We start from the raw sequence: 27,962 nt of genomic DNA on the forward strand, positions 1-27,962 counted from the left end.
AGAGAACAGACAAGCAAGTTCATCCTCCCTGCCAGCTCCCCCCCCTGACCCCCCCCCCCCGCCCCGAGGGAGGTCAAAGCGAAAGATCTGCATGTCTTAAACTGAATTTCTGAGCTGGAAAGCACTGTTTCACTATTTTCAAAATAAATTAAGCAAGGGCTGGGCACTGGATTTAAGCCCATGCAAATTAAATGACTGAAAATGCACATGGAGGGTGTCTGAAGGACAGCCTGTGAGGTGACGGTCCCCAGAATCAATCCTGGCTTTGAAAACGTCTGTTTTTCATTTTCAGCCACCCTCACTTCCCCTGGTCCTGGTAAGTTCAGGCAAATGGGAGGTTGTGTTTATTAGGGCTCAAAAGTCAGATTTATAGGAGGCTGAAGCAGGGGTGGGTTTTAGAGGGACAGTGATTCACCCCAAATGATGCTGCGTCTGTCCTCAGTGCCAGTGTTCCAGAAACAAAGTCTTAAGTCTACTCAACTTTCACTTGTGTGGGATTAAAAGCAACCGGATGGTTGGTTTTACTGAATAACAGGTGAGTTTGTTTTTTGTTTGTTTTATGTAACCCAGGCTAGCCTTGAACTTTCTATATAGCTTATGGTAACATCTAAGTACTGTTCTGTCTGTCATTTCCTGATGTGCTGGCATCACAGACGTATAACAACCAACACACCCAGTCTGTACAGTGCTGGGATGGAACCCAGGCCCTTACACATGCTTGACAGGCACTCCACCAACTGAACTAGTTACACCCCAGCCCACACATGAGCCATTCTTGCCTGCATGTAGGTCTGTGTACCGTGTGTGTTATGTGTTGCCCATGCAGGCCAGGGAAGGGCATCATATTTCCCGGAACTGGAATTACAGATGGTTTGAGCCACCATGTGGATGTCAGGAGTCAAACCCTGGCCCAGGAAAAGCAGCCAGCTGAGCTCTTAAAAGCTGAGCCATCGCTCCATCCCCAAGGGGGCCACTTTAGAAAACACTGTGCTCCGCAGGATGGCTTTATAAATGATTGCTACTTACAAGTTAAAGACTGAACAAAGCCACCCAGAATTCCACAGAAGCGTTAACGTTCAGGGCTATGTGACCACTCAGGCTACTGTGTGCAAAGGAGAGGGGTATTGTTTAAATTTCCATTTGTTGAAGGGCAGGCGGTGGGGTCCTCCCATTGGCTATTTGCATAGCTACACATATTTCAATATGCAGAGAAGACAGTGTTAACTCCAGTGAGGTCTACGATAATGCACACGTGCTCCAGAGCGCACCTGGGCTAAGCAAGTAAAAATTGAATGACCCGGCTAGGGGTGGATGGTTCGTGTGTTAATACTAGTGCCCAGGAGGCTGAAACAAGAGGGCTATCATAAGTTCTAGGTCAGCCCGGGCTGCATAGTGAGTTCCAGAAGAGCCAAGGCTAGAGTGAGACCTTGTTTCATAAAATTTAAAAAAAAAAGAAAAGAAAAGAAAAGAAAGAAAAAGGAATGGATGAGTACGGACTGTAGACATTGGTGTTCTGAGAGGCTCTGATGCTCAGCATGGAAACCAGAGAGGCACACTTTCACTATAAATCCTTCTCTTCCCTTTGAAATGAGAACATTGAGAACCTCTCAAATACTCCTTATTCTACCTTAGTTGATGTACATTTGTCTTCTCTTTTTGCTCTGCATTTTTTCTTAAACGAATAAAGCTATGCATATTTCTCAAAACCCCATTTGTATGACTGCCAGAGTATGTATGAACTGTCGCACAGTGACTTTGAATTGGTGACCATTCCCTGTAAAAAAAACAGTGACTGTGATCTTAAACACAAGCCCTGCACAGCAATCTCAAGTAGAAAGAAAGAAAGTGTTGGGGGAAATCTTTAGGATATGACTCAAGATTGCTCTGAAATGATGATGGCGAGAGCTAAGAGGCTGGGGGTGGGGCCGGAAGCCGGAAGCTGGGAGATAGAGGGTAGATTGATCCGAGGTTGGGGGCCCGAGGCTAAACCCAGAAGCTGTGACTACAGGCTGGAGGCGGGGAGCTAGAAGCTGGAAGGTGAGGACTAGAGGTTGGGGTCTGGAGGTGATAAAGCAACGAGTCTCCAGGAGATCAGAGTTACGGAGGGGCAGGCCTATGTGTTCTCGTGTGCCCGTGGTTGGAGGGACCCTCTCAGTCAGAACACAGAACACAGAGCTCACCTTCTAAGCAGGTGTGCCATCTTTCATTAAACACTTCCTTGTACGTGCTTCTTTCAGCTTGTGTGTGCGTGCGTACGTGCGTGCCTGCGCGTGTGTACATGAGTGTGCATGAGTGTGTATGTGTGTGTGTCACTGGTGTGTGTCACTGTGCATGAATAAAGGTTAAAGGACATTCTTCAAGAGTTGATCCTCTCTCCGTCAGGGGCCAGCAGTTTTCATCAAGCTGGTTTTCTCTGCCGGATGAAGAACAGAAAGGCAGGGAAGCTCATCGAGTATGGTAGCTTGCATGGGGGAAGTCTCAAACACTGCAGACAGCAACAGACAGAATCAGCTGTGGTCGAAACATGTTTATTGGGGGTAAAGAGACACACGTGCAGCAGACACACAGAGGAAAAGACAGTCTGTAAAGCAAAGGGGGCACTTAGGAGCCCCTGGATCTGGTCTCTCATGCAGGGCTGGGGTTTAAGGGTTGGTCTTTGATGGGTGCTCCTCTCCTGACTTGGGATTCATCAGTTTGAATTAAGTCAGAGGGCCTGAGAGGTCCAAAACTTCAGTGTAAACATCAGGCTTTGAACTTGTCTGACCAGTCTTTCAGCAGGCTGACACTACTACTGGCTGGCAAAAAAAGCCTGCTAGACCTTTGTTTTAAGCTGCTGTGGTCAGAAAGGCAAGGAAGAAGTGGCCATCTTGGAAGATGACCATCTTCCTTATCATTAGTCAGGGCACCTCTCCCTATCTGACTGTTAGCCATCAACCTCCCCGGCTGTGGTGGTTTGAATGAGAACAGCCCCATAGGCTTGCATTTGAATGCTCGGTCCCACTTAGTGGACATGTTTGGGAAGGATTTGGAGATGTGGCCTTGCAAGAGCAAGGCGTGGCCTTTTGGAGGAGATATGTCACTGGGGTGGGGGGGGGTGAGCTTTGAGGTTTCAAAAACCCAAGACCGGTCCAGTCTCACTCTCCTTCTGCCTCCTGCTTCCTGATCAGGGTGTAAGCGCTCAGCTACTGCTCCAGTGCCCTTGGCTTGCTGCCATGCTCTCTGCCGGGATGACCGTAGACAGCTTCTGGCATTGCAAGGAAGCTCCCAATTAAACAGTTCCTTCTATAAGTTGCCTTGCCAAGGTATTTCTTCTCGGCAATAGTAACCCTAACTCCGACACAGTCCCTCGGGTTCCAGGCTTCGAACTCAGGTTGTCAAGCTTGCCAGCAAGCACCTTTAACCACTGAGCCACTTGCCGCCCCATATTTTACTTTTGAATTGCTAAGTTTAAAAAGAATTTGAATAGCTCCAACAAAATATTTCCTTGTGCCCTACTTACTTATTTACTTACTCTGGTTGGGTAGATTGCACGTGCCTGTCTATGCCTTCAAGGCATCAGAAGCCCAGAGAAGTGATAGGAAGTGTCAGGACCCAGAAGCAAGCAGCCTCCAGCCTGCTCTGGATCTCAAAAGGGAAGAGTTGAAGGGTAAAGGGTGAAGAAATGAAGTCTTACCTGGGGAGACTTGGGGCACAGATCTTAAGTTTAGACAACTGTGCTGTAGGTTCCATTTCCCCCAACATATCACAGAAGAAAAAGTGTTGCTGCTGTCTGGCAGCTTATTCATGGTTAAGCTACAGAAAGGGCATTAGGCTTGGACCTTTGGGCATCGTGGGCCCATGAGCTCCGGTGCAGTGCCCTACTCAGTGTCAGGTCGTGTGCTCCTGTGGTTCTTAGAAGTGGTGACTCCATGGGGTCAAGAAGTGGCTTAGGCAGAGACCTTTGTAACCTGGCTCCACAGAGGCCTCAGCCTTCCTGCCTGCTCCCGGTTCACACAGGCAGCTCTCTGTGGAAAGACATACTGGCTGAGTGCAGCCCACTCAGCGCTCAAGGCTCCTTCCTCAGTGGACCCAACCCTGTTCCCAGCCTCAGAGTAGATATTCTGAGATAACATCACCTGGGGGCCAGAGGCTTCCCTGTGCTGTTCTCAGCTGCCAGCTGCAGACAGCACTATTCCATCCTGTCCCGCTCTCAGACAGTCCAGCGCTCGGGGCGCCCTAAGCTCTCAGACATACTGCTTGTAGATGACCACCACTAGTGAAAAAGGGGGGCCCTTGGCCTCACCAGTGAGTGATAGGTAGAGCCTCTAATGAATTGATTACCTCTCCTTCCTTCCTTCCTTCCTTCCTTCCTTCCTTCCTTTCTTTCCTTCTTTCTTTTTTTTTAAATCTCAGTTTTCACATGAAGAAAAATGAGACGCTGCAGTGAAACAAAACTTCCAGCTTTATAATCTGCAAGCTCAAAGAGGCAAAAATAAGGACAGCAAATTTTAACTTTCTTTTTCAGGCTGGCACAGTAGGTCGCATCACATCATGTGGTCCACACTAGCATCAAGAAGTGGAGGAAGAGTGGGGTTGATCCCATGCAGAAGGAAGAAAGGAAAAGCTATGAAGGTGATGTGTCTAGGACAGAAAGGAAATGAACTAATATGAAAGCCATCAGATCCTGGAGAAGGAAGTGACCAGAAAAGAAATTGACGTGTTTTAGTTTCATGACTGTGTTGTGATAAAATGTCTCATCAAAAGGAAGCTTAAGAGAAAAGGGTTCAGTTTAGTTCACAGTCCCAGGTGATAGTCCCTCACAGTGGGGAAGTCGGGGCAGCAGAAAATTAAAGCAGTCATTTCTTATAGTGTGGGGTCTGGACCCAGGGAGTGGTACTGATGGCTTTCAGGGTAGGTCTCCCACCATCTATTAAGATAGTCAAGAGACAACTCCCCCACCCCAAGACACGCCACAAACCAACCTCATCTAGGTGCTTTCTTCCCAGGAGATTCTAGACCGTGCCAATAAGAAAATTAAGCATCTAGCATGGTTCTAGCTGTAGCTAAAAGAAGATGTGTTGGCCCCATAAAGTGGGTGACACATCTGGCTGGTGTCCCCGCAGAGTCAGAGCAGGCACTGGGCCCAGGCTCCCAACAGTGCCCTCACAATCTCCTCCTACCTTCTCACATAAGGCAAAAAAAGCAGGTGCAGCCTGGGAAAGAGGGGGAAAGGAGAAATGTGTGTCTCATCCTAAAGATTGTCTTTCTCACCTTAAGAAACAAACGACTTCGTTTTCGTAGCAGAGACGTCCTTTGGGCAAGTCTAGCAATGCCTGATTGCTCCCTTGGACACTGGATTAGAAGCAAGGGTTTGCTTAGCTACGAAGATTTCCCCAGGAAGCGGTGGCGTTCTTGTGCTCTTTTATTTTGGTTGGCTGCAGGCTGTTACTGTTTAAGATGAGAACACTGGAGCTCAGCAGGAGTGAGGGAGACACAACGCAGGGGGAAGATGCTCTGCAGCCTAGCTGTGTCCACGCTGCTCAGGGATGGGTCAGCCTTCAGATCAGGATCCCTCTTCCTGCTTTGCATCCTACGGTGGCCTCAGCTCCCTTTCCTTCGGCCCCTCTGTCAGGCCTGCTCCTGGCCACTCGGCTGCCTCCTGCACTGTTCTGAAACTGCCTCACATCAAAGGGGAAAATGCAGGTGGAAGCAAGCCCAATGCATTCTGAACCACAGTCCTTTGCTGCTGATTAAGTGAACATCTCCGTGTGCCTCAACGATGGCCTCAAAGTACCCGGGAAGGGCGGTGGGACTCCAGAGATACTCAGTCATTGACCTGCTCATAGCTCCCTCTAGAGGGGACCAGAGCCGGAAGCAGAATGGAGGTGGCCAGGTGTCAGGAATGTTCACTATGATAGCTGCTGTTTAGCTGTGCTTTGGGGATTGTAGATTTTACTGCCTACAAATAATTATATTTTATTAAATATGCCCACTCTATCAAACTCAATATAAAATATGGCCAAGAAACTCATTCTACCTAATAAGATGCATCTCATAAAACACAGGCAGTAATAACCCAGCCATGCAACACCACTCGGCAGTAAAGAGGACCACTGTGCAGCACCCTGAGTGGCACAAACGTGCTATGACAAGTGAGAGAAGGCGAGCCCCAGGGGCAGCGAATGCCATGAGTCCAGGAAGGAATGTTCTGGGGAAGGCAGAACTATCACACAGCAAACAGGCCATTGCTTCAGGAGTGCTTGAAAGACAGGCTGACACTGAAGGGCCCCAGGAGAAGGCGGGCCAGGGGAAACAACTCACATCTTGCCTGTCGTAGTTATGCGACCACAGATGTTTTGTCAGCTCTCAAGACTGCAACTCAAAAGTGAATTTTGCTCCATGTAGCAATACTTCATAGATAGATAGGACTATCAATTAAAGAACTATTAGCAAAGGTTGATCGACACATGTAGAAGTGTTGAACTGTGCAAGCATCATAGGTTGAATGGCACACATTGATGTGTTTAAGTGTGCAGGCACCTAAAAACTTGACAGCATTAAAGGCGGGTTTTGTCAGCATAGCAAAAAAATACTGTGCAGGTTATCACATCACAGCTCAAAACAGCTGCATTATGGACTCAGCCCAGTCAACAGATGAAAGAGTAAACAAAAGAGATATGTGTGTGTGCAGTGGAATATTATTCATCCAGAAAAAAGGTGAGATCCTGTCATAGGCTACAAAACACAAGGGGTCGGAGGGCAGTTACAGGTCATTAAGTAAAATAAGCTAGACCCAGAAATACAAATAGTGCACGAATGTTGCAAAAGTCTACCTGAAGATAGAATATTGGTTATTTGAGATTGTGAAGGGTGGGGGTGAGGTAGAAAAGGGTGGGGTCTTTGACCAGTACACACCACATGCATGTATGGAATACTTTGCCAAGCTACGTTAATGTGAAAAATTATTACCTGTTAATAGGAAATTTTAAATGTAATAAAATTTGGGCCTGTGAGATGGTTCAGCAAGTAAAAGAGCTTGCTGCTTCCTGCTCAGCCTGAAGACCTGAGTTTGACACACATACCCACCCCCCAGACTCATACAGAGGAAGGAGGGAACTGATTTCCATAAATTGTCATTTGACCTCCACATTGCTTCATGGCGTGTTGTTCCCCCCCCAAACACACAAAATAAATAAATGTAATTTTAAAAATTTAAATAGGTTTATCAGTAGATTGCTAGCAATGTACATGGATACATCTTTGATATATCAAGTATAATAAAATGTTAGCACAGAGTCATTAATAACTCATTATTATGATTGGAAAACATTCATTATGAAATAACTCCTTCTTAGTGTTGGAAAACATTGTAAAAGGCATCTAATTACCTCCTTTCCTATCTATACCATTCAGGAAGTTGCCTGCAGGCCCAAGGTGTTGCTCTCATAGCCTGTGATAAGTTTAAAAGAACATCACACCTGGCTGAGCGGTGGTGTCTGCCTTTAATCCGAGCACTCTGGAGGCAGGTAGATCTCTGTGAGTTTGAGGCCAGCCTGGTCTACAAAGCAAGTCCAAGACAGCCAGGGCTACACAGAGAAACCCTCTCTTGAGAAACAAAACAAAACAAAAAGAAAGAAGGAAAAAAGAAAAAGGAAAAGATAAAAAGAACATCACACTCTCCCACTTTGAGATCATCAGGCCCCTCTCTCTGGTACAGTACTAGTAGTCAGGGTCTTGATGCTTTTTCACTTGCTTGATAAGAAGTCAATAAATCTTTAACAATTTCGGGACACAAACCTTGAGCAGCAGCAACTCAAAAGTTAGTAGATGCCCTGGATTCCCCTTTGCTGCCCCTGGTTGGCTCTTCAGAAGCTCAGGTCTTAGCTGCTATAGTTTAAAAGCTTAATTAAAAGCGTGCGCCACCACCCGGCCAGGTGTGATGTTCTTTTAAACTTATCACAGGCTATGAGAGCAACACCTTGGACCTGCAGGCAACTTTCTAACTGGTATAGATAAGAAAGGAGATATTAGATGCCTTTTACAATGTTTTCCAATAGTAATAATGAGTTATTTCATAATGAATGTTTTCCTACCATAGTAATGAATTATTAATGACTCTGTGCTAACATTTTATTATACTTGATATATCAAAGATGTATCCATGTATATTCCTAGCAATCTACTGATAAACCAGAGGTCCTTGGGTTAAAGGTTTGGACCTCTGGGTTGGTAGTGCAGGGAGATGGTAGGATCCTGGGGAGGGCCTGGTGGGAGGTCTTTACATAGTTGGAGGAACTTAGGACTTCAAGCTACCCCCAGACAGGGCATCCCATAGCCCAGGTTGGTCCCAAACTCACTATGTTGCTAAGGATAACTTTAAAGTCAGGATCCTTTAGCCTCTACTTCCCAAGTGACTAGGATTATGGGCATTCATTGCCATGCCCAGCTTCCCAGCCCCTTCTCACTCCTGGGAGGGTAGCGGATTGGGGGGCTTGGGGGGAAGAATTATCCTTTCTTCCTCATCCTCTCCCAGCATCACTGTTACCCACAAAGCAAGAGGGTCAGCCGCCCTGGGCTGTAGTTTCCAGCAGCATGAGCCACAGTAAACCTTTCTCTCTATTCACGGCTTAGCTAAGGTATTTGTTACAGTGGTGGGGGGTTGACTGACATTGACGCTTCTCTCCTCTCCATTTGATGACAAAAACAATCACCACAATACCGGTTCCCAAGCACAGAGACATTTCCAGTACCCGAGAAGCTGGGGACGGTGCAATGGCCCCTCCCGTCGGGAACGGGAAATGGAGTTTCTGAACCTCTTCATCCCATGAGAGCTAAAAGGCTCACTGTTTCAAAGAGTTTAGGGGAACTAGTTTCTGATAATAAATCCAAACACCCTCTGTGTACTACCCTGGCCTTTTGAGCAGTTACGTGATCTTTGCAGTGGTGTTGGGAATGGCAGCTGAGCATGGCTGGAGAGTTGTGAATATCGGCCTATGTGGACAATTTCACAGATGCTTCCGTTCCTACCTAGTGCAATCCACTCTGTAATCAGCCTCGCTTGAGAGTTTGGAAGTGAATCAGATTAGACACTTTCAAACTGTACTAACTGCGGCCAGCTTTCCCTTGCACGTGGCTGTGCAGATCTGGTCTGAAGGTACTTGGTTGGTTTTTTTTGTTTTTTTCTAACTTCACTGCCAGCTTGACTAGACGTAGAAGCATCCAGAAAACACACCTCTGGGTATGTGTGTGAGGATGTGTCCAGAGAGGCTTAACTGCAGATAGAAAAATGTGGAGAACAGGAAGGAGCTGGCTATGGTCCTGGACCGAGTACAAGGGAGCTAATGAGGCATCGAGCAGCAGCAGCAGCAGCAGCAGCAGCATCTCTCCCTGCAGCTACAGTGTGACCGGCTGCCCCAAACCCCTGCTACTAGGACTTCCCTGCCCTAGGGAAGTGTGCCTGGAACCGTAAGCCCAAACAAACCTTTCCTTCCTGAAGTTGATAATGTCACCACAATGAGAAAAGTATCTTATATATGAACACGAAGAGGGGCTCAACCTGTGCTCAAGACTAAAAGAGAAAGTTGCAGGGCAAGGTATTAGTGTGATAGGAGAAAAATCTTGCATTTTTACAAGAGGAAATAGAGTACTGCACTATACACGGTGTGTGCTGGGGAGCAAATCACTTCCCTGCTGGGGACTGTACTCTGGGTCTCCTACATGCCGATCACATGACCAACACTAAGCTATACTCATTGCCCCTACCCAAATTTTTTTGGTATTGTCTAATATTTTCACAGCCACAGAGACATTTGCTTGGTGTCAGACCAGAACAAAACTAAGGGCTCTGTATCCTGGTGCAACTACTCTACTTCGCAGTTTTGACAACCGCCTCTGTGTTTGTTTGCATGCCTTTACTCAGCATATTCTTAGGCTGTGAAGTGATTCCTTAGATGCCCATATTTCAGGAGAAAACTGGTACAGTGTGTCAGGAAGTGAGGCTAACAGCTTTCAAGAGGCCGACTTTCCCACCAGCCCCTTCACTCCCTGCTTCATATATGAGTTTTGTATCCCCAAGAAACATTACAGCTCAGGTGACCTTTTGCTTCTAAGCAGGGATGCTGCTGTTCTCGAGAGGAGCTTTCCAATTCTTTAGTGCCCTCAGTGGTTCATCTTTGCCTTCCGCCTGATTGGGCTTGGAATCACTTAGGAGACACACCTCGGGGCGTGTCTGTGACAGCGTTTCCGGAGAGGTTGAAGGAAGAATTAGCCAGCATGAATGTAAGGGTCACCATGCCATGGACTGTGGTCCCAGACTGAGCACAAGCACTCACCTGTCACCTCACTCTCCAGAAGCCATGACCATCTTGTGATGGTGACTGTTTCCCTTCTGTACATGAGCCACATTGACCTTTTGGTTGCTTTTTGGACGGTATCTGACCAGAGTGCTGGGAGAAGTACTAATACTAATACAACTCTGTTACAAGCAGCCAACCGGAAGTGCCTGGGGTCCAGGCAAGCCCTGTCCTCTGACTCCTGCTTCCTTTGCCTTCTCTTCTCATCGTGTTCACTACTTCCTTCCAGCCTCGTTCCTTCCCTCTCCTTCATTTTGTCTGGCCTTGGCCAAAGACCCCTAAAATATCTGTGCAGGTCAATGTTCACACAAAGAACACTTTCTCACCAACAAGTCCTCCGAATTATTCACACGATCTCCCCTCTCTCAAGCGTCCCACTGTGTATTTGTTTGCTTGGTTTGTTTTTTGCTTTCCTTGGTTGTCGAAGCTGACCCTGGACATGAGGCAAGTGCTTGAGTCAATCTGCAATCCCTCGGGAGGTTTGGGGGTGGGGACATGGGGGAGGGAGTGGGAGGTTGAGGGGCTTGTCCATAGGCAATTATTCTGGGGGATGGTGATGGGGAAACAGGAAGTCTGAAGGAACGTGTGTAAGGAGTTCTTACACCAGTGTAAATCCAACCAAAACAACAAGCTCACGGTGTCCACATCAGGCAGAGCTGTTGGAAAATCAGATGCAGGACTAGACAAGCGATGCAGGCCCAGCTGCCTACAGTCCCCACAGAGGCTGCTGAGGAACAATTGAACAGGCGGTTGGGCTGGAGTATAGGAAACTAAAGGTTCCAGGGCTCTGAGCTGCTCCTTGCCTCACTGTTTTCATATCACTTGTAATATCCTCTCTGACTCACCCCAAACCTCCGATCTTATGACTCCAAAGGATTTGTCTGTACAAATAGAGGAGTGCACCTGTGTGTGGGGGGCAGAGATGCCAACCTCATGCCAGCACCTGCAGCCTGAGGCATAAGCCAGGGGCAAGCAACTCTTAAATCAGAACCAGCAAGACACGAGAGCGGTTGAGGTGTGGGGTGTGTGAGTGTCTGCTTCCATGTTGAACAGGCAAATCCACAGGGATAGCCATGTCCCATCAAGTCCCATAGGGGAGGAGTTGGGGGCGGGGGTGTGGGTGGGCGTTGAAACCCGAGTGTGACTGAAGCAACATGTCTGGCTGCCAGTCGTGCCAAGGGACAGGTCAGCAGACAGAAAGCCAAGAGTAAGCTGGGTTGCTCTGTAAGGTGATACTGTATCTCCCAGCAAGCAGGGCCATCTGGCATAGCAGTAGACGCAGGTTCAGAGGCAGCAGTGAGAGTCGCAAGCTTAAGGCAGCTCCTCCAGCTCCGGCCATTTCGTCTCCTGGAGGCCCTGCTCATCACTGGAGACAGAAGCAATTACTGGTGGTTTTAGGGCTTGTTCCTGTGCCCTGTGTGGGGTGGTACTAGTGAAGTGTGGTCTTATCTTCCTCTATAGAGCAGACAGCCCCAGACAAGGGACCCTTTTCACAATCACACCTATACCCCAACCATAGTATAAAGGATGGTCTATGAGACTCAGACCTCCACCTGGTGAGGTCCCCTTGTCATCCAGCCACACCAAGGACACTGCCACTTTGGACTAGGAGGATGGGTCAGTGTGTAAAGTACTTGCCTAACAAGTACAGTATACACACATACCTGTGCTTAGACCTCTAGGACCCACATAAAGTCAGGCACAGTAGAAATCCCCATGCTGGGGTAAAAGGACAGAGACAAGAGCACCCCTGGATTTATCAGCCAGCCAATCTATTTGAAACAGCCAGGTTAAGGGAGAGACCTTATTTCAAAAAGTAGAATGGAGAAGGATGTAGGAAGACACCCAACATTGGCCTCTGGCTTCTGCATGTGTGGGCATGGGTGAACACACACGCCCAACACCCACACATGCACGTACATACATGCACATGGTCAAAAGACTACCACCATGCTGAGGCAGGAGGATGGCCAAGGAATGAAGCAAAGCAAGTCAGCTGAGCCACGGTAACTGTCACTGAGACAGCTGCCATCCTCACCTCACGGCATAGCAGTGTTGTTCCTGCTGCCTTTCGGAGGAACACACGGAACTCATCCCCCTTCACAGAGGCCAACCACCTCGTGCTGAGCCTTCCTAGGAAGGAATGGCAGGTTTCTGTGTGGGCTGCAGTGCCTGCTGGCATTCTTGTGCCTGAGAAACTACCACTCTACTGTGAGGGCTGACACCTCTTCCACTTCCCAGAAGAACAGGAGGAGTGTCTTGTGAAGCCAAGAGTGCCTTTCCCATGACACGCCCCATGATGCCTCCTGCCTGGGAGTGGGTAATTCATCCAACGGTGGAGGTGGGTGCAAAGCTGGGCAAGGAAGACTGCCACCTCCAGCATGGCATTGCCCAGCAATGGCGGCCCCCTCTACTATCCTACGCCCACTGCCACCAATCGTAAGCTTCCTACACTCAACAGCAAACGTGCCTGGCATAGCTCATGTTACTCAATCCTTACAAAATACCGTGAGGTTGATATTGTTATAATGGTGATTTTTAGAGTTCAGTTGAAACTAGATCTCTTTGTTGTCAATTTTAGACACGGTTTTACTTTTAACCTCTTTTGAGTGGCAGATTGAAGGGGAAAAAATGGCTGCAGAACACCCAATCACTTCTCAGGCTCCGCCCGACATCACTGCCCAGGCGCAAAGGAGGGCGGGAGGCAAAAGGACAGCCAGTGACACATAGTGAATTTCAGGACAGCCTGGGCTATGGATGGAAGCCCTGTCTGCAGAAAAACTGTGGGTGCACCCTTGATATTGCTCTGCAGACTCCTCCTCCCTGGGGAGGTCTGAGTCTTGTGGCTCAGTCTGGGTCACAGGGCACCCGGATGAGCTCTCCTTCCACTCTCTGGCCAGCACCACAAGTTTGGGTCTTTGTAGTAGCCCAGGGCTCTTTTTAAAGGGCAAATCTCCAAAGAAGTGTGATGTGCTACGGTTCTCACTCCTGGGGTCTGTGTTTCCCACGTGGCTAGGAAATAATATTCCTTATAGACTCTGGGAGTGAAAGGAAAATTTAAGGGCCAGACGAGAGACAGAATTTAGGAGCCATTGATTTTTGTTTCGTTGGTTGATTCAATTACATACATTTGGTGTGTGAGTGTGTGAGTGTGTGTGTGTGAGTGTGTGTGTGTGTGTGTGTGTGTGTGTGTGTGTGTTTGCCTGTGTGTGCTCGTGTGTCACAGCACACTTGTGGAGGTCAGAGAACAACTCGCAGGAGTTAGTTTTCTCTTTGTACCATGCAGATATCTGATATTTAACTCTGGCTGTCAGGTGGCAAGGGCCTTTACCTGCTAGGCCATCTCGCCTAGGAGCCATTGATTTTGTTGTTGCTGTTGTTGTTATTTTTTTTTTTTCCGTTTGCAAGGCTGGGGTAGAACACACTAAGCTACCCATGAGCTGTCACGACCACTCCAGTGGAGTCCGTGTAACAAATGCTGTTGCACAACCTGAACCGACCACCCTTGGCCAGGGAGAGAGAGCCTCCTGGAGTGGGTCTGATGTTCCTGCCAGGAGCAATTGATTGCAGCCTTCTTTTTTTCTACTTGTGTTGGCATATTCTGTCTTTATTCTTTCTGCTAACCTCACTCCCATACCAGGACTTTTCAAACATGACTATGTTTCTATGAAACGCCCTAACATGGGACTGTAGCCAGGGACCGTTCAGGCCCGGAGTTCACCACCAAGTTCTGCTCCACTTATTAAAAGAAACATGGCTAAGAAGTAATCATTAGTTAATAATTTATATTATGATTTACAAAGAAATAAAGCGTTTCAGAAAGCTCCAGATAATGGCTCTCGGATATTAGGGAGGAGAACTAAGGGAAAAAAAATTGTCTTGGAACACAGATGTCATGCATAAGTTCCGTTAATGAGAGAACATTGACCTTTGACAAAGAGAGCACATGCGTACTGATAGCAAGCCAACAACTTAAGAATGATGAAGTCTTTACTGTGTATTCTGTACCCTGTATTGTTTCATTTCAAGTCAAATAATTAAAAAATGACAACACTATTACTTTGCATTCTGTACTTTGTACTGCGCATGCCTGATTGCTCACTGACTCCCTTGAATCTACTCCAAAGAAAACGTAACCACAACACACTCCCTGTTTCAAAAAATGTGTATAAAAATCTAGACCGCTTGCCTGCAAAATACAGTCATCTCAAACTCTCCCCCGGTTGGTCTGTTTGTCACTTCGCCAAATCCTTATGCATCGACACTTCGAGAACTCCTGTTCCCAAGGACCTATACCCGACTGAGATGGTCCGTGGCAGTGAGCCACACCCCTCACCCTGAATAGAGATCTGATTCAACTCAAACCTAAGACCAAGGCTGGTCCAGCAGTAGGGGGTTGTGGGGGGTGAGCCCACCAGACATTGATTAGCAATGTTTGAATGGGCTTGGCAATTCTAAACTGTGTATCTCCCTGCTGCCACCCAAGATCCCTTTATGTGTTTCAGAAACCGGAGCTCACTAACAATAACAGAATGACATTAAAGGGTTTGGATCCTGTCCTAGTCAGCCTTTGTCAACTTGATACAAGCTAGAGTCATCTGGGAACCTCTATTTAGAAAATGCCTCCATCAGATTGTCTGTTGGCAAGTCTGTGAGACAATTTTTTTTTGATCGGTGTAGAAGAGCCCAGCCCATTCTGGACAGTACCACTTCCGGACAGGTGGTTGTGGGCTGCATAAGAAAACAATCTGAGCAAGCCACAAGGAGCAAGCCAGTAAGAAGAAGTCCTCCATGTCAGTCAGAGCCTGTCACCAGGTTCCTGCCTGGGGTTTCAGCTGTAGTCTCTGTCAATGATGACCTGTGACCTGTAAGCCGAACAAACTCTTTGCTCCACAAGTTGTTTTGGGTCATAATGTTTTTATCACAGTAATAGAATTTTAACTAAGACAGGTCCCTAAAGTAGAGGCATATTTTGCTAAGGCTTATGTATGGCCATGTTACACACATTAAGAGTAGGTTCCTACCAGGGAGATCTGAGTATTGACTGTGTATTAAATAATGTCAGGAGGACATTATGAATTTTATTAGGCAATGAGGTAGAAAAGTGATATTATTTAGGCACTCTTACCAAAATATTTGAAGTTGACATATTATAATGTTTATAATTTTAAAAAAATATTTCAGCTGGTAAATGAATGAAGTAAATATGACAAATTATTAGCATTGTGAATTTGAGTGACAGGCATATGGGATTCATGACACTATCAGCTCCTTTGCATATTTAAAATTTCTCATAAAGATGTAAAAAAAAACCTACAAAAAACCAAAGCTTTTCAGTAGTTAAAAAAATCCAAGTTGTATGGGAAGAATGTCATTGGTTTTCCTGGTAAACAGAACTCTAAGAAGGTCCTTGAGTCTCATCTCCAGTACACATGCCCTGTACAGTCCCCTCATTTTGACTTTAGGCAATATCTGTGAGGGGAAAGGACAGTATTTACCTCCACAGTTAGATTATGCTAATAAGGTAAAGATGAGGAGCTGTAAGGGCACCGTAGTGGTGCTGGGTCAGCTGATTCTGAGCTAATCAAAAGGGGCATTATCTTGAGCATTGGCATCTAACCTGATCAATCAAGCCTTTCAAAGGAGAAATTAATAGCAACAAGTGACCCTTATGGCCTTGAAGAAACACAGGGACAAGTAGTGGAAAGTGCCCTGAGGAGTGGGTGGGGACCCCTGGGAAGTTGTCGCTTAAAGAGGCCCAAAGGCCTGCTGCCACTCGGAAGATAAGAACTCAGATGAAACGGCAGCACACTGATTTCAGATGCTTCAGCTAATTTATGCCCGGACTTTCCGCTCATGAAAACTGAGCTAACTAATTAAGGCAATCAACATTATGAAGCAATAAGACATAAATATAGGTTTCTACTAATGAGCTAATCCTAGTTGGTTAGACTAGTAGCCTCGGGAGCTGTGCTGTAAAGGATGCTAAGGATGCTCTTGGAGCAAGATGAGGAGATGTGATTGATTAGCAATGTCTGCATGGACTGGGAAATCATAGCACATGCATCTCTTACTCTCATTCAAGGTCCATTATGTGTTTGAGGAAACTGGGGTCCAGTAAATTAGTCTTTTTCAATGATAAAATAGGACTGAAGGCCTTGAGTTGTCAGTCAGAAAAGACATTATGCTGTAAGAAAAGTCTCCTAGACAGAGAAGTAGCAAAGTTATCAAGGTAGGTTTAGCAGTTTCAAAATATCAGGATAGCTCTGTAGGCTGGCATGGGCAGCAAGAAGCTCCCTCCTTGCTCTCCCTTAGATGACCTCACCCCTTCTCCCTTCACTCCTTTTGTTCAGTTTCCTAAATATCCACAGAGTTTCGGTGGGTTGAAAAATTTAACCCCTTAAATGTTGCTCAATCCTTCATTAATCTCTGTGGTTCTAATACATCAAAGTTCATGACCATCCTGAAGGAATGTCAGAATTCTTGAGACATTTATTCCAAAGAGTAAGTGTCTGTATATACTCTTAAACAGCAAGCATATACTTACACTGTGTAAGTATAAATATTACATAAGCAATACTGTATATAAGTAAATATATACTTATTTTACTGGTAGCTGCTTAACACTGAGCTTAGATGGAATGTCTACTGACATTTCATATTAAACCGTGTGCAGACCGCAGCACAGCCGTCAACTTCACAAGTCACACGTCATCCCCAGACTGAAGGAACCTTCCTCCACAACTTCTAGGATATAAGTTGACTTTGCACCCATACTGGTGAAACCATGAAAGGCCAGGCTTCCCCTTTTCCTCACGGCAAACCCTCACCCCCAGCAAAGGTATTGTCTCAAACTTGCAAGATCGCACCTACTTCTCAATACACCCAGAATAAAGTCCCAACATCTGGGAGTATAGATCAATGGTAGAGTGCTTGCCTAGCACACACAAGGTCCTGGATTCTCAGCCACCCCCCAACAACTACCCTCACACCACAGGAGTTTGAGCCCAAGGAAGGCTACAGTGAAAGAAGTAGTTGATCAAGGGCTAAAGGCCCAGACAAATTGCTAATGACGTCTGCAGCTCTACTAAGGAAAAATACATATTTTGCTGGGTGTAAAATATTTCTTTGCATGTGAATGCCCTTTAGACTCCAACCAGTCCTAGCTGCTCTTAAACTAGTAGACCGTGACTGTGCATTTGACACTGTTCCAAACCACTCATTCGTCTTAATTTAACTGTCTGCATCGCGGCCTTTTAACACATAGGAGGGACCCATCAACATGCTGTTCGGCACAAATAACAGGTTGTGACAGCTCGCTAATGAGAACAACACTGCACAGATTAAAAAAAAAAAAAAGCTTGGTAACTGGTTGTAAACAGCTAGGCCATTTTGTACCAGACCACTGGTGACTGTCATGTTTAAGTTTAAAGAATTAAATGCCAACATTGAGATTTGAAAGCTTTTGCTTAGAAGTTATTAAATTTTTTTTTGTACTTGTATTTGAAAAGTCGTAAACTATGGCATCCATACTATGAGGCTGGATGGTGGGCTCCCCTGTGTGGGAGGCATGGTGTCTTGGCTACAACAGTGTCTACCCTTCCTTACTGTCCCTCATGCTAGGGGCAAAGGTCAGCTGTAAACTAGCACAGTTTCATCAGTGATTCTGTCCTGACAGAGATGAGTATCAAACAAATGCTCTCTCTTCTCAAAACAGACCCGTTTCTTTTCCTCACCCTACAGACTGGTCTCTTGACTCTGCCACACTGTCCAACCGCCTATTACTTGTTGACAGCAATGATCTGGGTCTAGGTTTGGATAGCTTTTGCTTTCTCCGATTATTCACACACTGAAATTTCATTTTTGGTGCAAATTCTTGCCAAGTCAAGAGGTACCCTCCTGGGAGTTTGATCACTGAAAAAACACATGGCGCATTGAAAGAAACGGACTCATTGGTCCCTGAATTTCACCCAGTTCCCAGTACACCAGTACGCCCTCTGCGTTCAGACATTCCACTTTTGTACTCAGTTTAACATGATGAAGAAGATCAGATCACGAGACACCACGAGCAATGTGTTTTTTCCCATCTAGACGGAGGAGTTAGAGGCCCTCCCCCGCGGGCAGCTTTGCACACGCTGTATCTGGTTACTTCTAACTGGGATGAGGCTGTGCAGGGAGAAACAGGAAACAGAGAGGCCGGGGTGGGAAACAGAAAGTTCCCTGAAAGTAGGTACCAGAAGAAGAACGGAGGCTAGAAGGGGGGAACGCGCAAGGGGGCAAGTGTGAAGGGCAAATAGGGGTGGGTACGAAAGTGTGGGCCATTCCTCTGGGGGACACTCACTGTGGAGCCGCCGCCTCCGGATCCTGTCCCTCCATGGCCTGTTTCTGATCCAATGTAATCGCGAAGGCAGCACCATGGTCTCCAAACAGCAGCCTAAGACCTCATGCTCGGCGCCACCAAAGGTCTCACAGCAATCCCGGAAGTCAGGTTCAGAGGCATAAAAATTACAAAGAATTTTTTTTTTAAAGTTGCTCTCTCCTCTCTCTCTCTCTCTTTTACGTTTGAGGTTTCCGTTGGCTCATTTTATCTCTAGCTTTCCTTTCCTTCCCTTCCCCTAACTCCCGACTGGCCCTGAGGTGGCTGCCGAGCTGAGCTCCCTGGGGCCCAGCCTCTCTCAGTCTACTGTACCATGTTTTATGCATGAACACTGTGGCGTGGTAATTTATTCTAACAGAGCAGATCCCTGAGCTCTTCTGTGCGCTGGCCCTCGGAGGAGCCAACAGTGGCGGGGGAGGGCGGTGTGTTTGCTGGCTTGAAATGGGGATGCCTGTCTGCAGACCGGCACCACTGGCGGTCCGCTCTGCTCGGACCCTACCTCATGTTCAACCACACAACTTACTGAAGACTTCCGAAAGAGCTAGAAATAGTGCTTGGCGCTTGGTAGGTGAGCAGAAATAGTTGCTGACGGAATAAAATGATTTTGTGAACTCAACTGGGTGATTTTTCTTCACACACTTAGAGCTAATCTATTTTTTTTTCTAATTTTATGTAAGTGAGGGTCTGCCTCAGGACCGCAGAGGCCAAAGTCGGTGTCGGATCCCCTGGAACTGGAGTTACAGATGGTTGTGAGTCACCATCCTGGTGTTGAGAACTGAACCCGGGTCCTGTGCAGGAACAGCCAGTTCTCTTAACAGCTGAGCCACATCTCCAGACCCTGCACCATTAAGCCTGATATACAGACTTCAAAATACGGTATTTGAACCTTCTCCCTCGTCTTTTTCTCCCTTCTCTTGAGCCTCAGTTATCCATTCACATTGAAAGTTGTTGTTGCTGCAGTGCTGGGTGGTGTATCTAGTGTCTTGCATAGGCTGGAGCCCAGCCCCAGTCTGTCTGTCTGTCTGTCTGTCTGTCTGTCTGTCTGTCTGTCTGTCTCTCTCTCTCTCTCTCTCTCTCTCTCTCTCTCTCTCTCTCTGTGCATGTGAAGGTCAGTTGTCCACTTTAGGGTTTTTGTTTTATTTTTTAATTTTTTAGACAGGATCTCTCACTTAGGGCTTGCTGAATAGGATAAGTTGCCTGACCTCCAAACATTCCCCAGTTCTCATCAGCCCAGTGACCAGCTTTTACATGGGTGATGGACACCAAACTGAGTTTCCTCCCAGGGTGAGGGGGTACTTTCCAGAGCACGAGAGACTCCAATAGATGCATCACTGAGCAGTCTACCCAGCATGCCTCACGTGCAATACTACCCATGTCTCTTCTTCTAGAAGTTGATTGCTGATTCCGTGTCTCCTGGGAAAGCAGAGATCTTCCGAGCCTTCTCTTTCCCTCCCTGTGAGAACAGGGCCAGTCTCCTGAGAGCCTCCTGGGTGTGATCTCAGATGTGCTGGCAACAATGACCAGCCAGGGAGGGATATAAAGAAACAGCAGAAGTACAGAGCCTGGGAAGGGGTGTAGCTCAGGCTCTGTGCGATGTTGATGTCTTCTTTATCTTAAGATAAGAGTAGCTATAGAGGTTGGAGCAACTTGGCTGCTGAAAGGGGTTGCCATTTTAGGGTGTAGCTGACATCGTCCCTGGCAGTCAGCTCTGACAGCAGCCAACTTTGCAGCTTGATTTAGCAGCCACAAGACGATAGCACCTCCATGCCTCAGTTTCTCCAGATGTAAAATGGTGATCAGATTGAGAAGTGTTACCTGATGTTGGTGATTACACAAGTTAAAATGCACACCAAGAGCAAGGAACTGTGTTCAGCATAGAGAACTTGCCCCCCACCCCCACCTCCGTTATCTGTCATGGTTTATTATTAACATAGACTAAATAGAGACGGTGGGAGCCGAAGAAACAGTTGCGTGTTCAAGAGCACTCGCTTCTCTTGCAGAGGGCTGCAGTTTGATTCCCACCAGCCATGTGCAGCAGCTCATAATTGCCAGCAACTTCAGCTTCTGGAGACCAGGCGCCCTCTTCTGGCCGCCAATGGACATCTGCATTCAAGTTCTCCCTCTCCCTCTCCCTCTCCCTCTCTCCCTCCCCCCCCCTCTCTCTCTCTCTCTCTCCTCCCTCTCTCCCTCCCTCTCCATTAAAGAAAATAAGAACCTAGTGTATTCATTTCCCTTTGCCTCCATAAAAAGTCACTGTAGTTTTGTGGTTTGAAGCATTGTTAGTTTATCACCTTATGCTCCCATGTGTCCAAACCTGAAACAATACCATGATGTCAGCACAGGCATTTCTCTGAATGTACCAGCCAAGGAGGAACTGCTTCTAGAATTTTCCACTTTCTAGCAGCAGCTGCTATAGCTTGAGTCTATTCCCAGGACATCTTTGTAAGCAGAAGACGCCACCACTCCAAACTTTACCATCTCTCACTATGTGCCTAGGCTCCAAGCTCCAGCTGAGGAACCAGAGGGTATGTCAGAGGTCAAGATAGCCCATAGTCCGTCTAATGTGAGGCCTTCTGGACCATAACACAGCAGAATCCCCTAGGGTGGCAAATTCAGCCCAAAGAAACAGTGCTCAGAGGACAGGGAGAGACATGGCTGCCAAGTCTCCACTCCCGTTGAAATGACTGGAGTGATGTCATCCTGTCCTAACTTAATTTTGTGTCTGTTCGGTCACTTCTCAGCCTTCTACCCTGAACAGCCACATTCGCCTTGGCAACACTTCTGGGACCATCCACGACCTTGACCATGGTCCAAGCATATCACGTAGTATCTGAAAAATACAGCTGAGCTTTATAAAGAAAGTAGACATTACTAGGTTCCCCCAAATATCTTACTAACACCCCTCACCTACACATGCCACCACAAACACTGATGTAACTATGGACTTATCTTTTTTAAATGCCGTGCTCCTGAGCTTAGAAAAAACATACAAATCCACTCTTGGTCTGGCCCTTAATAAAAGCATTAAAAACTTTAAGTGGCTTCATTAGCGTGGTTGTCAATACCTATCTTGAGTGAGTCATTTTGCCATCCCCTACTCACTACTCATCTGGCTATCTGTGTGTCCCTTGACTTGGGTCATAGCTCAACTAGGCAAATTGGACATGAGAGAAGACACAGGAAGCCAGACCATCTTCTGCCTTCTGTCACTTCACGGCTCCTGAAACATGACTATGAAAACGTGATATCAGATCTTCTGTTCACTTTCAACTGGTATCAGACTCTCTACCTCTCTCTCTCTCTGCCACGTGCTTCCTAAAGCCTTCCCTCGGTGTGCATTAGCCCCGTTCCTGACACAAATGGTTAACAACCCCAGGAAGGACTCACAAGGAGCAAGATTGACAATGCAGGCACAGGTGGAGGACAGCACAGTCTACACAGAGGCTGTTGAAAGGTTTCTCCCCCCCCCCCGCTTCTCTTTGGGGGAGGGGGGATTATTATTTTAGTTTATCTAATCATTTAGAGCCAGAGCTTCACAGAGTCTCGTGTAGCCCAGGCTGCCCTCCAGTTCCCTATGTAACTAACGCTGGCCTTGAACTCTTGAGTCTTCTGCCTTCACCTCCCAAGTCATAGGACTGCTGGTGAGCCACCAAGCCAAGCTTCTCTTACGAATTTAAATAAAAATCTCCCCAGTATGTCTTTGTGATCATTTGAGGTCTGGAAGGTGGGTCATAAAGCCCAGGACTCTTGACCCTTCCTGGGTTGTTTCTGGTCAGACCGTTAATGCCACATAGCCAGGAGGTGAATCCTGGGCCAATTTTGTGAGCGTCTGTAACTCATCTCCTCTTTGATGCTGTACACTCTCATAAGTGCCTGCAATAAATTGCCTTGTGGAATGTTACTCCTCCCACGCATCAAGAGTGGGGTGTCATTTTTTTTCTCTTGTGACGGCCCATGATGTTATTACATTCTCTTAAGTCGTGGAGTTTGATGGTGAAAACTTCACAGACTCAGCTGGGAGCAATAGGCTAAGAACAATATGTGTGGGGAAAGTATAACCGTGGGCTTCATTCCCTTTTTCTCCTCTCCAACTCATTTTCAGAACATGGGAGCTGGCTGCTGGACTCTGGAGAAAGGACACCAGCGCGTGGGCTTCTACTTGAAAACGGCCCTGGGGAGAAAGAGACCTTCAATTATTGGGTGAAGGAGGGAAAACTGCTGGGCCAGGGCACGTGGCAGACTTTTTAAAGCAAAGCCTCTGTGGAAAACTTGTTATTATTATGAAATAAAAGCTTATCAAATGCCAGCAGTGGGGGGCAGGGGGTGGCAGAACTCTGGCTGACTCACTTCTCTTCTGTCACCAATGTGGAAATAGGCTAGGTGACCAGCGTGTCCTTTGAAAGCTGGGAAAAGGATGTGAAGCAAGTGTGATCGCAGCTGTCGGGCCAGCTACACACGATCGCAGAGCCACTCCAGGGTGCTTTGTGTAGACATGAGCTTTTGTTTCCTGTCTCCCATACGTTCTTAGATATTGCATGCTGATAAAAAATGTGGAGGTTAAAGAGTTGGTACTTTAAGCGGGGTGTGGTGCCACACTCCTTTAATCCCAGCACTCAGAAGGCAGAGGCAGGTGAATCACTGTGAGTTCGAAGCCAGCCTGGTCTACAAAGTGAGTGCAGGACAGTCAAGTCTACACAGAGAGACCCTGTCTCAAAAAAAAAAAAGAAAGTCGGCACTTTGAGTGATAATTACATAACACACGCTTCACAGGCGGCAGGTCTATAACTCCATATAGTCCCCTCATAGTTAGCACGTGCGGCAGCGGGGACCTGGCTCAGAAGTTAAGAGCACCTGTTACTCTTGCAGAGGACCCAGGTTCAATTCCCAGCACCCACAGCATGACTCGGCTCACAACCTTCTGTAACTCCAGTTCCAGGGGATCCAATAGGCACCCAGGTGCGCACATAAAACACGCAGACTAAACATCCCTACACATAAAGTAAAATAAATAAACCTAAAAAATCAGAGCACATATGTTGAGCCACAACTCTTCAAACTAAATGAATAAGCACCCCAGTAGAGGACAGTTTCGGTGCCTTGTATGTTCAGGCCTGCCTTGGCTTGGCAGTAGCATTCTATTTTGAATATGTATAGTGGATTTGGCAAGGATAACAAACGAGGAGCGAAGAATGAGAGGATCAGGCAGTTCTTCAAGAGCTACACTTAAATTTCATAGAAAGAAAGTGAATCTGGCCTGCAGAGAGATTAGGAGGCACAGTCCAGTTTTCACAAGGCCTCAGACTGCTGCCAAGCCTCACCCCACTCTTTCTGACCCCAACACTTTACTTTTTCTATCACCATTCAGGTGAGAGTTTGTGGATGATTTTAGATCTAGAACATCTTAGGAGCACCAGCTTTCGAATGGTGTGTGTGTGTGTGTGTGTGCATGTGTGTATGTGTGTGTGCGTACATGTGTGTATGTGTGTGTGTGCCCGCATGCCTGTGCCTATGTGTGTCTGTATGTATATGAGTGTATGTGTGTCTTTGTGTATGTGTGTTTGTGTGTATATGTGTGTGTTTGTTCATAATGTTTGTATGTGTCTTTATTTATAATGTGTGTGTATGTGTGTGTGTTTATAGTGTGTGTGTGTGTGTGTGTGTGTGTGTGTGTGTGTGTGTATAGCAGAGACGGGCAACTTGGAGTTGGCTCATGAAAGAATCAAGGAGGCCAAGGAGAGGGTAGTCCTCACAGTTAACCCTCCCACAGCCAGTGCAGCCTGTTTCTCCCCTTCTCTGCCTCCTCCTCCCTAACCCACTGACAACTGCATTTCCTGTTCCAGTGAGTAGCTTAGCTTCTCAGGCCCTCAGCCCTGGGTGGCATCCCTGACCCCTGTACTCAGCTCACACACCCAGACCAGCATCGGAACCAGATGATTTCACAACGCAGTTGCTTCCCAGCTCTTCTGTCTGTCTGTCCCTCACGGACCAGACTCAAATTGTCATCTTGTCATCACCCATCCCTGACACCTCCCTTACAGGCTCCAAATAGGTGTCTCTGTGACCCAGTTTTGTTACCTGAACCCATCTTTACGGCCAGAGTGACTGACAGTGCAGCTCTGAGTGTAAACTGTCCCCCTCACCCATGTGTTTGAAGAGATGGCGGAGCTGTCTCAGCAGGGCGCGGGAATTGTTGGAACTTGGAGAGGATGCAGGGTCTTCTGGAGGAAGCAGAAATAAGCTTCAAAGGTTATTATGTTTTCAGTTCTGGCCTTTCCTTTGTCCTGCTTGTGGCAACATCAACAAGTAGCCACCTCCTGCTCCCAACACCAGAGAGACACCTGTTGGGACTTTCTCACTGTGGCAAACAAACCCATTTAAAACCAAAAGACCAAATAAACCTTTTCTCCCCAAAGTTGTTTTTGTCAGATATTTGTGACAGCGATGTAACAGTAACGAGCAAACTGCCATCAGGAACCTTTCTGTGACATGACCTATTGCGCTGGGAGTAAAACCTCCTCTTAACCACAACCACAGGCTAGTCGCTTTGAGAGGGAGGAAGCAGGTGACCCAGTGTGGCTGGTGGTCTTTACGGTTTGGATATTATGCATTAAGACACTCGGTCTCCAGATGTGCACTGTTCTGGGAAGTTGTGGGTCCTTAGTGAGACCCACCTGGGGGAGTGGGTCAGCACGAGTGGAAAGAGTCAAGCCTTAATGTTTATATCCCCATTTCTGTCCCGGTCCATCTTCCTAACTGCTGGTGATGTAGGCAGCCATCTTGTCTTCCCACTGCCACAGCCATAGGCAACTCCCATGGTCGAACATTCCGGGCCATAATAGAGTTATCCTTTGGACGTTGGACACAGGTCACTAGAACAAAATGGCCGTGGGAGCAGCTGGCTGTGGACGTGTCATTTTGGTCACCCCAGGTTTGCTCCCAGAGAGTCCTCTCAATTTCCCTATGAGGCCTTAAGGAAGACTTGTGTTTTCTTTTGGGATAAGGGTCTGATAGCTTTACATCTTAGGATAATTTGCTATGGGGATAAAGAGCAACTGGCATCCGAGGAAAGGTGTCGCCTCCTGTGTCGTGGAGGGGACAAGGCGAAGTCAGCTTTCCCTACTGATTCCACCATCCCTAGGACCCAGCCTAGATTGACCAAGGACATTGACTTTAGAGCACTAATTAGCTCACCTTTGTGAGAAGCCCCCACCCCCACTCCAGACACATCTCAAGACATAGAAGAGTCCATTGTGGTGGTTCAGACCTGTAATATCAGTACCTGAGAGGCTGAGACAGGAGGATTGTTGTGAATTCTAGGTCAACCTGGGCTACATAGTGAGTTCCAATCCCACCTGTTTCTCAAAAACACAAAAGGAGGAGGAGAAAGAAAGAAAGAAAATAAATAAATAAACAAATAAAAGAAAGAAAGAAAGAAAGAAAATAAATCTTTTCTTTTAACTGTTTTAGAACAATCAGCTTTTCTTTGACTCTAGAGACACTGGCTCTCAGCACCGCCAGAAGACAAGGCAGTGAAAGGCCCCTCCAGTCAGCGGCAACTTCCTCTTCTTTTTACATTTTAGCGAATCACAGACTCAGAATGCCCCAGAACTACCCAGGCAGCAAACTCAGATGTCGGTGATCCACAGTCACTTCACGGAAGAGAAGGTAGAGACTCAAAGCAGACAGATGTCAGTCACCCGAGAACTAGCTAGTTCCTGAGGCAACCTCGGAGGCTGCATGGTTCATTGCTCAAGAAGGCTTCTGTATCATAAACCATTACAAACCTTGCCCCTTGGCTGTACCGTCTATTCGTTCTTCTGTGATGTGCACACATTGCATTTTGCATGTGAGCATGCAGCTTAGCCAGCCAGTGCTAGCTTGTCAAAACTGTGCAATGAAACCAGCATCTCAAAGCTTCATCTGTGGGTCTGGTTGTGATGACGAAAGTTCTCGTGCATTTTCAGAAACAGCGGAAGTGAAGAGAAGGAGATGAGGAAATTGGGAGAGGGCCTGCATTTCCTGGGTGTCTCTGCCAACTGCTCTGTACTCCTGGGAATCTATCTGCCCAGCCTACTCCAGAAAGGTTGTCCGAAAAGCGTAGAATTTTTTTCTCTATTGCCAGGATAATCCAATTCATTTTGAAAAATTATAGTAATGATGACCAGACGTACAGAGACTGGTAAAACACAGGCTTGCCCCTAGAAGCTTAAAATCCTCACAAGGTAGAGAGATGCAGAAGTCCACTGCCTGCAGTCAGAGCAGAAGCCGTAAGTCCGTTGTGAGCGGGTTTGCAGATGTGGTATTTGAATTATGCCTTCAAAGATGGACACTGTCAAGGATGGAACAATGTCTCAGCAGTTACGAGCACTGGCTGCTCTTTCAGAGGACCTGGTTCAATTTCCCGCACCTACACGGGGCCTCACAACTGCCTGTAACTCCAGTTCTGGGAGATGTGACATCCTCTTCTGGCCTCTGCAGGCACCAGGTGCACACAAGTTGCATAGACATACATGCGGCCAAGACACTCATGACATAAAATAAGAATAAATATATATTTAAAGATGGACACTGTTTCAAGAGGTAGAAGAAGGCACTTTAGACCAGAGATACTCATCAGCAAAGTCTGTGGGGGAAGTGAACATGTTGTATTTGGGCTCAAGGACAGAAAATGGGAGTGAATACAGTACCCCGTCTGTAGGAGCCACAGTAAAAGAAGAGCAAGGCAAAATACCCATCGTATTTAAGGAAGTATTCAGGGCTTCTGGTCTTAGGACTCAGCCCACAATGTCAGGGAGGCATGGTGGCAGACACATGAGACAATGGTCACATCACGTCTATAGTGGATAGTCACAGAAGGGTTGGTGCTCCTCTGGCTCGTTTTCTTCTCTTTTTATGCAATCTGGGACGCCAGCCTGTGACTCCTGACATTCACATCCAAGGTTGACCTCCCTTCCATTGTTAACCATCTCTGGAAACACCTTCACAGAGAAGAGCGTCTCCTGGGGGACTCCATGTCTACTTGGGTTGACAATGAAGATGGACTGTGACAAAGGGGCTATTCATGGCACTCACAGCAGCCTTACCAGAGTCAGCTTGCTTCAAGCTGTGCCTGAGGTCCTGAGAGCAGCCAAGCCCGAACACACCAAGAGAGACTTGCCTCAGGGAACCGCCTCACACCAAGCAACACCCCGACAGACAGCAAGTGTCCTGGGTGTGAATTCAAGAAAGAAAATATGTTGGTGTCTAAAGAGGAA

The 27,962-nt window shown here is 47.0% G+C and overlaps 1 protein-coding gene across 2 annotated transcripts in view; it reads right to left on the reverse strand.

Annotated features, from left to right (window-relative positions):
* Window positions 1-18,961, reverse strand: part of RIPOR2 (RHO family interacting cell polarization regulator 2) — a 209,912-nt gene extending 190,951 nt beyond the window's left edge. The window contains exon 1 of one of the 2 annotated variants that reach the window (XM_084794026.1): window positions 18,673-18,961. In XM_084794026.1, the coding sequence (XP_084650152.1) occupies window positions 18,673-18,748 (76 nt within the window). In that variant the 5' untranslated portion in view covers window positions 18,749-18,961. The remainder of the gene's footprint in view (window positions 1-18,672) is intronic. The other variant, XM_084794029.1, reaches the window with a different exon arrangement.
* Window positions 18,962-27,962: the final 9,001 nt, after the last annotated feature.

This window comes from Acomys minous (assembly GCF_964271855.1).
Source record: "Acomys minous genome assembly, chromosome: 9".
Classification (NCBI taxonomy): domain Eukaryota; kingdom Metazoa; phylum Chordata; class Mammalia; order Rodentia; family Muridae; genus Acomys; species Acomys minous.